Source organism: Watersipora subatra, chromosome 10 (assembly GCF_963576615.1).
Source record: "Watersipora subatra chromosome 10, tzWatSuba1.1, whole genome shotgun sequence".
Taxonomy (NCBI): Eukaryota; Metazoa; Bryozoa; class Gymnolaemata; order Cheilostomatida; family Watersiporidae; genus Watersipora; species Watersipora subatra.
In genome coordinates, this window is record NC_088717.1 from 29,162,351 (window position 1) to 29,174,137 (window position 11,787).

The 11,787-nt window shown below is 35.6% G+C and overlaps 1 protein-coding gene across 1 annotated transcript in view; it reads right to left on the reverse strand.

The window, feature by feature from the left end:
• The window catches only part of LOC137405836 (coiled-coil domain-containing protein 22 homolog), a 32,956-nt gene extending 21,710 nt beyond the window's left edge, over window positions 1-11,246 (reverse strand). Inside the window, exons 1-5 of the mRNA XM_068092253.1 lie at window positions 11,163-11,246; window positions 3,965-4,139; window positions 3,532-3,670; window positions 2,968-3,135; window positions 105-253 (exon numbers count right to left, since the gene is read on the reverse strand). Of these exons, the coding sequence (XP_067948354.1) occupies window positions 105-253; window positions 2,968-3,135; window positions 3,532-3,670; window positions 3,965-4,139; window positions 11,163-11,212 (681 nt within the window). The 5' untranslated portion in view covers window positions 11,213-11,246. The remainder of the gene's footprint in view (window positions 1-104; window positions 254-2,967; window positions 3,136-3,531; window positions 3,671-3,964; window positions 4,140-11,162) is intronic.
• Between the last annotated feature and the right edge of the window lie 541 nt (window positions 11,247-11,787).

Consider the following 11,787-nt stretch of genomic DNA (forward strand, 5'->3'; position numbering starts at 1 on the left):
CACTGAGCAGTAGGCTTACCTGTAGATGCTACCTGAATGGAAATAACTAGCTTTATAAACGATGAGAAACAGAAGATAACTTGGGAGCTCTTTAGATGTCTCACCTGCCTAGCAGCATGAAGTCTCCACTGCAAGTTCTGATCACTAACCAGCTGGAGAGCATTGTTCTCTATCAAGGCCGAGCAAAGAGCAGCGGTGTTAGGTATCTGTCTACCAACCTCGAGTAAACTGGCCTGATAATATTTCTTAGCATCTGCAGGCAGATTGCAGCAATTATATGGTGACCATAGCAACGCTGCGTCGTCATTATTTCCAAATAAAAGCCGTGAAGCTATAATCATGCAAGTCTCTTCAATCGGACTTCTCAAAAAAACATGAAAGAAAATATTCAGATCTGGGGTGAATTGCTAGCAATTAACCCCAGCAGCTCACTAACTCACCCCCACTCACATTCACTATGTTTCCATGGTGCGCAGTACTGCGAAGCAGCCCCCTCCGAAGTCGAGGGGATTGTACGTTTCCATGCTGCGCAGTGGTTTTCAGCAAATACCGCAAATTAGCCAGAGAAGAGAAATTGTATAAATCGAATCGCCTGATGGAGAAATAGAATCGATCACGGATACCGAACGTCATAAACAGTCTTTTTTATGATTCTGTCGTCATTATACTTTTATTTACAATACACATTCACAAGGTTTTACAAACCTTAACACACTTTTTACACAGTAATATATTTTAATAAGTATTTTTAAGTAATATATTATTTAAACGTTAATTTAGGACTTGCCACCTATTTTTCGAAGTGTTGGCATTGATAACAAAGTCCAGGAAAGTAATCACCTCATCATCCTCGTGAATGCAGACCATAATTAAATTTATGTGAAAGAAGATCGGAAGAATAGTGAAAAAACAAGATTAGCAAGACAACCTTTGTACTAGTTTATGGCCATCGAAAAATCCGTCTCCACGGCATGAGAGCTATGCGCAGCCACTGCGCAGTCGCTGTTTCCTTGCTGCGAATTTGCACTGGCTTCGCACTGATCAGTGCGCAGTGATTTCAGTGCGAAGACGCCGTTTCCATGATTCGGAGATAGCGCAACTCCGAAGCACTGCGCATCATGGAAACATACACATTGCTAGCATAGTGATTGCTATTGAATTGCTAGCATAGTGATTGCCATTGAATTGCTAACATTGTGATTGCTATTGAATTGCTAACATAGTGATTGCCATTGAATTGCTAACATTGTGATTGCTATTGAATTGCTAGCATAGTGATTGCCATTGAATTGCTAGCCTAGTGATTGCTATTGAATTGCTAGCCTAGTGATTGCTATTGAATTGCTAGCATAGTGATTGCTATTGAATTGCTAGCATAGTGATTGCTATTGAATTGCTAGCATAGTGATTGCTATTGAATTGTTAGCATAGTGATTGCCATTGAATTGCTAACATAGTGATTGCTATTGAATTGTTAGCATAGTGATTGCTATTGAATTGCTAACATAGTGATTGCTATTGAATTGTTAGCATAGTGATTGCTATTGAATTGCTAGCATGATTGCTATTGAATTGCTAGCATAATGATTGCTATTGAATTGCTAGCATAATGATTGCCATTGAATTGCTAGCATAGTGATTGCTATTGAATTGCTAGCATAGTGATTGCTATTGAATTGTTAGCATAGTGATTGCCATTGAATTGCTAACATAGTGATTGCTATTGAATTGTTAGCATAGTGATTGCTATTGAATTGCTAGCATGATTGCTATTGAATTGCTAGCATAGTGATTGCTATTGAATTGCTAGCATAATGATTGCTATTGAATTGCTAGCATAATGATTGCCATTGAATTGCTAGCATAGTGATTGCCATTGAATTGCTAACATAGTGATTGCTATTGAATTGTTAGCATAGTGATTGCTATTGAATTGCTAGCATAGTGATTGCTATTGAATTGCTAGCATAATGATTGCTATTGAATTGCTAGCATAATTATTGCTATTGAATTGCTAGCATAATGATTGCTATTGAATTGCTAGCATAATGATTGCTATTGAATTGCTAGCATGATTGCTATTGAATTGCTAGCATAATGATTGCTATTGAATTGCTAGCATAGTGATTGCCATTGAATTGCTAGCATAATGATTGCTATTGAATTGCTAGCATAGTGATTGCTATTGAATTGCTAGCATAATGATTGCTATTGAATTGCTAGCATAGTGATTGCTATTGAATTGCTAGCATAATGATTGCTATTGAATTGCTAGCATAGTGATTGCTATTGAATTGCTAGCATAGCTTAGAAAACACCTTTTGAAATTTTAAATAAATCCAAAAAAGGCTAAAAGATTGAACAAAATTTTAGTAGATTTTATCAGAATTTATCTTCTATCATTTTTGATCGCTTTTGATGTTTGAGGAGATCTGACTGCCAAGATGGTTCAAGATTAATATCGACGAAACTTGATCACGGTTGAAATGTTCAGAAGAAAAACATATTCCAAAATGATGTCATTAAATGCACAGCCGCCACCTCACGTCTCTATTCTGTCGGTCATTTTGCCGAAGGGCAACTATAGACTTAATACTCACAATTTCACTTGGATCTGAGCATTTTAATTGTGATAAAATTTTGTTGAGTTTACCTAGGTTTGTCTATAGTTTAATCTAATCGAGTTTAATCTAATCGAGTTTAATCTAATCGAGTTTAATCTAATCGAGTTTAATCTAAGCGCGTTTAATCTAATCGAGTTTAATCTAATTGCGTTTAATCTAATCAAGTTTAATCTAATCGCGTTTAATCTAATCGAGTTTAATCTAATCGCGTTTAATCTAATCGAGTTCAATCTAATCGAGTTTAACCTAATCAAGTTAAATCTAATCGAGTTTAATCTATTCGAGTTTAATCTAATTGAGTTTAATCTAATCGAGTTTAATCTAGTTGCTTTCCATTCCCTACCTTTGGTGAGCTTTTGGTTACCATCACCGTAGAGTGCGGCCGACAGAAGTTCATGACCTTTGAACTTTTGCGATGTCATCTGAGTCTGACAGCAGACTGACGGAAGCCATGCTTTTTTCAGTTCTGATTTGATTTTGGACTTGATCAAAGCCCGAAATTGTCCATCACCTAATAAATAATGCTATGTTTCAACAACAACCATGCTAGCATCTAGCCCCAGCTAGCATCACACCCCTTTTAGGTTATTAGGTGATGACATCATATAACGACATGCCAATCATCTGCTCATAGTGGGATGGGATTGCCATCGAAGACGAGGACCAGAGATTAAAAGGTTAAAGACAACGCAGCAATATAAGATTTTTCAATAGTTTTATATACTAAAAGACTACTGAGTGGAGACAGGCTTTTTCACAAATACTATACATAAACAGAGCTATGCCACGGCCTAAACAGTAAGCTCACGCGATTGAAATATCTTCAACTGAGGTCTCCAGTTTTCTTCGAACAGAGAATAAGAAAGAGACCGCAGAACAGAAAGAATGTTAAATTATCAAAGCAAACCTGAAACTGCAGCAGACTCGGCCCCTCCTGAGCCATCTCGAGGTAGTTTGTCGACGAGAAACATCAACACATTCCTGATGCCAGCCTCATTAGAGTATAAAAATGTTTGATAGCCAACTTCTCCTTTATATCCAAGTTCCTAGACAGACAAACAGAGAGTTAGACTTGGATTCAATGTACAACCTTCAATAAGACTATTCAGTTAAAACAGAAGCCAAAGGAAGACTGCAAACAGACATGAGCCTTCACACAAAAAGAACAGTCAAAGGTTACTGCTAGGCTGAAAGGCAAAGAACTATCATAATCATTCGGAAGACCATCTAGCTGAGCCAAATAAATTATAGAATTAAAGAATGTTTTCATGCATTCTAAATTTTTTTTAAAATATGCCAACGAAAAAATTTGAGTTATCAGGAAACGAGCGACTGAACACCGTAACAAGTGTAGCAAGTGAAGAGCCGGCTCGGAATTTCTGAGACATTCCAGGTGGTAGCTTGCGTGGTAAATCACAATTCCTCATCTTGATGGCTTCAACACACCGAAGGACTGCATCATAAATCATATCAGCATCGAAGCGAGCCAGGCCTTCTCCACCATCTTCTACATCGCTGTATGAAATGTAACAAAGACACTGGATTTATGTGAATACCTACACTAGTTATCAGTAAAACTTTTCTCGCTTTTCTCTGCTTATTTTCTCGACAGTTACTTGCGCATGATTACTATTGGTGATATGAGTAACAATACTACATCTAGTCAATTCTCATCTTTACAGTTTATATTATTAGTTAGTGTTATTTAAAATACAGTATCGTATTTAACCAAACAACTGCAACTAGGCCTGCTTAACTAGAACTGGTATTTGCTACCTCAATTAACTTATATAGGTCACATCAAATCGAAAAAGACAACCACAACAATTAGCTAAGCTGAATAAAGTGCTTTTTATTATAATATAAATTGGTTTAACCTTCCTGGTTTATTGCACAAACACTGACTGCCAGACATGCCCTAAATAAGATCATTATATACACAACATAAATAAAACGCTTCTAAAAAGCACAAAATATTTAGTTAATAACAAAATACAGCACATTATCCATAAGCCGGAAGCTTGGCTAAAAAGCAACGCTATATCTGACTTTCTCAAATTAGTTAGAAATAATAGTCTACTAGAAATACTAGTCTACTAGAAATACTAGTCTACTAGAAATACTAGTCTACTAGAAATACTAGTCTACTAGAAATACTAGTCTACTAGAAATACCCTAGGACACTTATGTATTCGCGGCATCTAACTTTCGCGTTTTCGCGGTGTAATCCTCTCGCGAAAATTTAATTAGCGAAACTAAACTATCATAACGAACGAGCGAAAACGCGAAGTTAAATAGCTTTGTTCGTTGATATCCACAATAAAATCGTAATATTAGAAATGCAGGCAACTTTCGTCTGTGGTTAGGATAAATGGGAAATTTCTGGTAAACTCATTATAGCTAATACACCAACTGAGCAGCATGGCAAAGCAATATCAGTTTAGTCACCGAATTTGTAACTGATGATGATGATGATGAAAGTCTGGTAGGTGAAGTCGTAAAATTGAAGAATAATTATTGCAGTGATGAATTTTATTACTATCCAAAAACAATATCAACCCTCATCAGGTCCAACCACATTATCTCTTTCACTGCCAATCATGTACAAATTCGTTACCGGCCTATTGCCAGCCATTTTACCGAAATTGCCGATATTGCTTCATGATATGTATACAGTATTTTTCAAGTTCTACTTTAATTATCTGTATAATCACGGAAATCTAAATTGTCTGTTATGTCATCAACAACTAATTACCTGTTTTATGACTCGCGCGGGGTAGTTAATGAACTCACAGAAAAATGTTCGTTTTTAGATTAGAAATTCTCAAACAAAAGTTTAAAATTGCTTCGTTGTTTTAGGCTGATTTTATAGAGAAAATCTTCGGACAACACAGTCAATTTCATAAAACACTTAAAGACCGTGGGTTATGTGGTCAACAAATAATAAAATCAGGTTACCAGACAATTGCTGAGAAAGTCAGAAAATGCGTTTATGTCAGTGGCCCCTAGAAAACGCATAAATGCGTTTATGGCAGCGTAAGGGTTATACAGTTTTGGTTGTGAAGTTGGTTGTTACCTATCTATTTTCTTCTTCTTGGGATTCGAGTGTGAAAGTCACGGCGGGAGGGACCTAGACGTCATTGATAGTCTAAGAAACAAATGGCAGCAAGTGATCAAATTGAATTGTCGATCTCACCCACACATTTCAGCCTGTGGTTTACAAATACGAACTATTCCCAAATTGAATTTTTTTCTTATTAGTGAACTGGACCTGAGGAATGTAATGTTTTTTCTACTGCATTTATTTTCACACCACTATATTTTCGCACTCATCAGAGCCGCGAAATTAAGTTGCAGCGAAATTTTACTCTGTGTGCTACTCACGAAACTAAATACTAGCGAAATATAAGTGTCCTAGGGTACTAGTCTACTAGAAATACTAGTCTACTAGAAATACTAGTCTACTAGAAATACTAGTCTACTAGAAATACTAGTCTACTAGAAATACTAGTCTACTAGAAATACTAGTCTACTAGAAATACTAGTCTACTAGAAATAATAGTCTACTAGAAATACTAGTCTACTAGAAATACTAGTCTACTAGAAATACTAGTCTACTAGAAATACTAGTCTACTAGAAATACTAGTCTACTAGAAATACTAGTCTACTAGAAATACTAGTCTACTAGAAATACTAGTCTACTAGAAATACTAGTCTACTAGAAATACTAGTCTACTAGAAATACTAGTCTACTAGAAATACTAGTCTACTAGAAATACTAGTCTACTAGAAATACTAGTCTACTAGAAATACTAGTCTACTAGAAATACTAGTCTACTAGAAATACTAGTCTACTAGAAATACTATTAAAACGCGTTTGAGGAAACACATAAATTAGATTTCACTTTTGGCAACTGTAAAAATTGCAAAAACTCAAATGTGACAATTATCTGTCTTTCAACAACCTACTTTGTGACATTACTGACTTTGGCTGCCAGAAGCATATAGGCCGTGTGTCATGAGCTAGGCCATGTGTCATGAGCTAGGCCGTGTGTCATGAGTTAGGCAGTGTGTCACAAGCTAGGCAATGTGTCATGAGCTAGGCCGTGTGTCATGAGCTAGGCCGTGTGTCATCAGCTAGATCGTGTGTCATGAGCTAAGCAGTGTGTCATCAGCTAGGCCGTGTGTCATCAGCTAGGCCGTGTGTCATGAGCTAGGCAGTGTGTAGTAGTAGCATATAGTAGTAACATATGCTAATCAAAGCTTTCTACTCACAGCTCTCACTTTTTAGCTGATCTTTATGCCAGCATCACTTAAGCATAAGATAGGAGCTTTTCAAACCCCTAACTCGCCTACACATTAATGTAAAATTTAGTAGCAAGCTTACAAATTTAGCAAGCTTATAAATTTAGCAATAGCTTGAAGGTTGACTTGCTACAAAATTCACATTACAGTTATTTGGTATCAAAAGATTCACCGTGTCTTACTCTGCTGTGTTGTAGGTGCAAAATATGTGGAAATGTGATTAGAAGCCCTTAAAAGCTCAAAAACGAATGGTTAAAAAAACGCCGTAGGTTAGAATCCTTTTATTTTGATGACGTACTCAACTCGACGTGGTTATTGTTTTGAGATGTGATGTTATCAGGTAAAATGAAATGCCAATAAAAGGCTCAATATAAAATGTCTCGTAGCACTAGTTTATGACAAACTCTTTAGGTTCTACCGGAAAGCCCGTATCAAATATACATGTAGATGCTTGCTACTTTATTGTTTCATTTCAGTTCAAAATGGTCTAATCGTTTAGTCATAATCTGATCATGTGACCAATATTTCTCTCAAATGGCGTAAACAATTTCTGCAGCATTTTTCGACCATTACAGGTGACCAAAAGGCTCTTCATGTTTATCAAAAGATGATACGCACCCCATCGAACTAAGGTTACAAAATTAAACTGATTTTTAGGCTAGGTTTTGAGATATAAGTGTTCAAAGTGACAGCATTACAATGATAATGAAATAGACGCGTAAGGACAATAGACATGGTTTTATTGAATGCATGAAGTATATTTGTGAAAATATTTCACCGAATGAGGTTGCATGAAGTTGTAAATGGAAGCGCATAGTGTTCAACTTCGTCCCACTTGAGCCCTTTTGAGAGGAATTCTAACCTACGGCGTTTTCATGACGGCTGCGATTAATTGTTCGTTTTTGAGCTTTTAAGAGCTTGTAATCGCATTTCCACATATATTGAACCTACAACACAACAGAGTAAGACATGGTGAACCTTCTGGTACCAAATAAATAACAAATTAACATGTAACATAATGTATTATAATGTAACATAAATTTTGTTGCCTTTAAAGATAGATTACGAAATTACTAAAAAGTTTTATGATATTCGAACTTGGCAAATGGTGCATATTCAGAATCAGAATGGAGTCTTCTCACTAAGATCGTCAATATGAGGGAAAAAAGCGTGAAAAGTTATTTATTAATATCTCATAACTTTTTTATATACATATTCATGTATAATTATTTACCTATTATTCTATAATAAAAACACAAAAGCCACAAGTATATATACATTTATTCAGTGCAACCTACGACCTCCCCTCAGCTATCCCTTACAGTACGAGGTCAAAAAGAATTAGAAAGTGCGTTTGTTTTAATTGTTGGTACAAAAAGATCCGAAGTTTGACGTATATCATATGGGTGTTTTGGTGTGTTATTGTATGTATCTCGTCTCGCCTCACTAGATTTTACCCTAAAAAACAAAGACATTCTTTTTCCACTCCTTCTACCTGCTAAAGAAACATTGTCTGTGTCTTTCCGTAGCTTTGAAAAACTAATTTGACCTCTGAATCTAAACACGAGAGCAGTGTTTTGTTTTGCATATTCTACAATTTATTTATATCTCCCTTTAGGTAAAAATCCCAAACTTGGCATCCATATACTAGTCCAGGTCTTAAAGTCTCATAAGCAACCTTTCTTGTTTTTGTGTCTGCAGTTTTTAACACTCTGCGCAACATGCCTAATAGTCTAGAGGTTTGGCCAATACGTTGTTTATGTGTCGATCCCATTTAAGGTTACAACTAAGTTCAATGCCTAGATATGGATTTGGATTTTTAAGTCTTATGTTATGTAAGTAAAACTCCTGTTGAGAATTTGTTCCTCCCACGGAAAGCACTGAACATTTTGAAGAATTGAATGACAACTGCCGATCGCAGGCCAAAGATTGCAGTTTATTGAGATCATTTTGTGAAAATAACAAGTCTAGTATTGTACAGCAAAGCGTCATTCGCGACATACGTCAACCATCGACATTCGGAGGTAGTTTGCGAAGGAAGGTCATTGATATATAACAAAAAGAGAAGTGGACCCAAGTTTGAACCTTGAGGCACACCAGACAAAATATCAAACCAAGAAAATTCTACTTGATCAATCATGACTACCTGCATGCGATTTGTGTGAAAGCTCTCAACCCAGTGGACAATCTGTGAATTTATGCCTAGTTTATATAATTTAAATATCATCTTCCTATGATTGACAAAGTCAAATGCTTTAGAAAAATCTAAAATGATAACACCTGGCACTAGGTTTTGTTTCTGACTTGAAGCCAAATCATTAAATGTATGTATTAACCGAGTTTCGCATGATCGATCACTTAGAAAGCCATGCTGAGAGTCAACCAACATGTTTTTAGAGTGAAGATGTAAGTGAATATGCTTCGCAATGATAGGCTCTAGCAATTTGCATGTAATAAATGTAAGGGATACAGGTCTGTAATTATTTAGTAAATGTCTATTTCCCTTTTTATAGATCAGTTTTACATGGGTTATCCTCCACACTTTAGGCAAGATTCCAATAAAAAGGGAGTATTTAAAGATTTCTGTCAGGCTATTAGCAATGATATGCGCAAAAGTCTTCAGGACAGTCCCTGCGAAGTTATCTGGAGCACACAACTTAGAGGGATTGATACCTAGCAGTAATGCAAGTACTCCTTCAGTGTGTACCATAGTGTTATTTTCATCAGTCTGAAAGGAAACAGTCATTTGGTGGCTCAGCATTATCATCAATAACAAAAACAGACTTTAAAAAATTATTAAACATGTTAGCTTTTTCGATTGGACTCTTTGCTGTGATGCCATTTATGTTAGATTAGATATTAGGTCAGGTAAAATATTACTACCACTTTCTCTGTTTTGTCTCATGTATTTATGAAATAATTTGCTGTCTCCCGATAACAAAGGCTTATAGAGTCTTTTAGAAAGGTATGACCTTTTTGCTTAATTAATTGCTCGTTTGTTGTGCTTTCTTACCGTGTTATATGTTTTGCATTATACTAAGTTGGATAATTTCTCATTTTTGTATACAAATTCCTTTGCTTTTTCAAAGCCTTTCGAAGTTTATTTGTAAACCAACCAGGCTGGCAGCTAGCTGCTCATATTTTGGTTGGAACACACTTATCTTTCAATTCTTCCATACCCCGCAAAAATACATCACATGTTTTATTGATATATTCGTTTGCATCAATCATTTAAGCTAGCCCTTATCTCACCCGCCCGGACCCCAAAAACCATCGCTGCCGCGTCCATATTTACCTTATCTTAACAATAAATGCAAACACCACTCAATTCCTCAGCTTGAAAATGCTCAATGGTTAGCTGAATATGAATCATGGAATGATCACTTGGTAGTAGACTTAATATCTCAACATTTTTATGATTTTATTTGTGAATACAAGATCAAGAATATTTCCATGAATATGAGTTGGTTGAAATATAAGTTGTTCCAGATTTAATTCTGAAATTTTTGAAAGAAAAGAGTTGGAAACATTGCATGGTCCAGTACTTGTGTGGGTAAACCAGTCTATTTTTGGCATATTAAAGTCTCCATATAAAAGAAGATATTCATTTGAGATATTTATCATTTGACCAACCTCTTCATGCAGCAGAGAAAGCAACACCTAATTCTGATAATCAGGAGGGCAATATATTATTAGCAAAAGCATTGATATTTTGTCAATCACTAATTTTAGCAAAAGCATCTTTGCATTCAATTGGATATTTACTATCTACTATCTTAATATTAGTATTATTAAACTAACGAAGGTATAAAAATCCTGCTCTATAATAGTAAATGTCATAAAAACTACATGTATGCATAAATATGCAGCAGCTGTACTTGTATGACCATTAATTTCAAATATTTGTACCATATTTGAAAGACGGCTAAATTGTGAATAGACCAACATTTTAGTTCGGAATTTTGAGCATTACAGAGTATTGGTTACACTACTCAGAGGCCCACTGCACAGCTAATTATTTTAAACTTGAAAAAATTTCAAACAAGTATTTAGTAATGTCATATACAATTGATTTGAGTTTCCTTCATAAATGGCTAATCTGGTATTATTTGTAAGGGAAAATGAGTGCTTGATAGGACATTATCAACAGTTGTAGCCCTCTTTGACGACTTAGAAGTTGTAGTTTAGCGGCATACAAAACACGTGTAATATATTTTATAAATCATACCTACCATCCTATAAACTTAAGTGATAGTAAGATTATCCTGTCAACTTCATCCATCGTTGTTCCGTATAGCTACCCTGCACATCCGGAAGAGCGTTCCATTTCGTACTTCCATCTAAGCAGTGCCCAGCGTCTAACAGGTAAATATAATACTAGTAATCTCTTGATGCATGTAAGTTTTGGACCACTGTTTCACTACTATAAAATTTACCCAAAAAAGTTGTTTAGAATCTATACGTCTATGAACATATTGAAAACATTGGTTTTATATTGTCTTGCGAAGTGATGCCCAAAAAAGCTAAAATTTTATGATCTTCACCTGTGCTATAATTGGCTGATCTACGAAATACTACTCATTAATTGGTGAATTTACTGATCAGCCGACTTCTGACGACCTTGCCGTTGCTGAAACTTAATAAATCCGAAGTTGGGATATACGGGGCTATTGTTTCCCGCTCTATTGTTTCCCGCTCGGTCTAATAGACAGCTTTCCCATCATTGCTTTCTGTAGCGGTCGCTGCGTAAAAACTTCAACTACCTCATAAAAAATTCAAGGCATAATTATTTCTCGTTATCCTATCGTCTGAATTAATTTAAACTAATTAAGTAATGTAAATAGTACAATATAGATT